At 43.4% G+C, this 1,269-nt stretch overlaps 1 gene segment (V, D, J or C); it reads right to left on the bottom strand.

The window, feature by feature from the left end:
* Window positions 1-622: 622 nt before the first annotated feature.
* LOC101566172 lies at window positions 623-1,153 on the bottom strand (the record flags this gene model as incomplete). The annotated part of the segment is given in 2 exon segments: window positions 623-906; window positions 1,105-1,153. Coding segments are annotated over 2 exon segments (333 nt in total), but the record flags the coding sequence as incomplete, so codon positions are not given.
* Window positions 1,154-1,269: the final 116 nt, after the last annotated feature.

The following is a 1,269-nucleotide window of genomic DNA, read 5'->3' as shown; positions in this document are numbered from 1 at the left end:
GGTTCAATCCCCCAGCACCACACGCCAGCCAGCCCCACCCCCTGGTGGGCTGAGCTGGCCACACACACACACACATAAATAAATAAAAAAATTTAAAAAAAGAAATATCTGTCATATTAAAACATTTCTGTTCACATATTAAAAAACATCACCAAACAAATGCCTTGAGTAAAGATATGAATCTGGAGTTGATATCACAATTCATGCCCTATGTTTATGTTTCTAAATATTGACTGCAACTCAATTTTAATCAAGAAAAAAACATAACACTTAGAGGATGGTTATATTTATAACATGTTGACAGCTCCATGATTACATGATGACAATTTCAGTCTCCCCAAGATGTACCCATTAAATATATGTACCTTTTTGTCCATGCTTTAATACAATTTTTAAGTCACAATAGAAACCAAAAAAATTCCTCTAACATTTGCATATACTTTCCATTTAAAGGTATGTTCAGAATTATTAAAATGTTTCCCTTTCCAAAAACACTCACATTTTGCTCACAATTCTCAATGCTTCTGGAGCAGGAACAGAACTTCCTGGCTCTGTGGTCTCTGCCTCAGCCTGGATGGGTTTGGGTGCAGCTGCAGGTGCCCGGGGAGCAGTGTGCGTTTACTGTGCAGAGGTAGGTGGCTGAGTCGCTGTTCTGGGAGCCCGAGATGTCCAGGGAGACAAACTGACTGGCTGTGTTGAGCTGCATTCTGAATCTTCCTTCCTTTTTCTCATCATTGGAGTATGTGTACACCAGAAGCACAAGGCCTTCTCCAGGACACTGTCGGTACCAGTAGAAGTACAGAAAAGCACTATCCCTGTAAGTGCAGTTCAGAGAGGCGGTGGCTCCCTCTGGAACATGGAGGGACTCAGGACTCTGCTCTACCTCCTTCTGCTGGCCGCTCACCCCTGGGGAAAAAGACAACAGACAAAGAAGTTTGGCTGGGTAGTGGGTGCTCACTCTCCAGAATAAAAGTTGTCTTTTCAGGGCTTTCCCAGTCCCCCCTTATTTGGAGGATAAAACCATTTACATCCATCCCATAGTCCTGGCACAGACAACCACTTTGTAAATTGTACTTTAAGTTCCCAAAGAAATGCCCCACTCACAGATGCACTGAAGCCACAGGAGCACTATCACAGTGCCGAGGGACTCCATGACTCTGCCCTTGGTTACTTCTGAAAAGAAAAGGTGTTCTGTTATTCTTTTAGTGATCTAAGCCCATTCTCTCTCTCTCTCTCTCTCTCTCTCTCTCTCTCTCTCTCTCTCTCTCT

Source organism: Octodon degus, unplaced genomic scaffold (assembly GCF_000260255.1).
Source record: "Octodon degus isolate 3935 unplaced genomic scaffold, OctDeg1.0 scaffold01411, whole genome shotgun sequence".
Lineage (NCBI taxonomy): Eukaryota > Metazoa > Chordata > Mammalia > Rodentia > Octodontidae > Octodon > Octodon degus.
The sequence above is the reverse complement of the archived record's forward strand: the minus strand, read 5'-3'. Positions and strand labels throughout refer to the sequence as shown.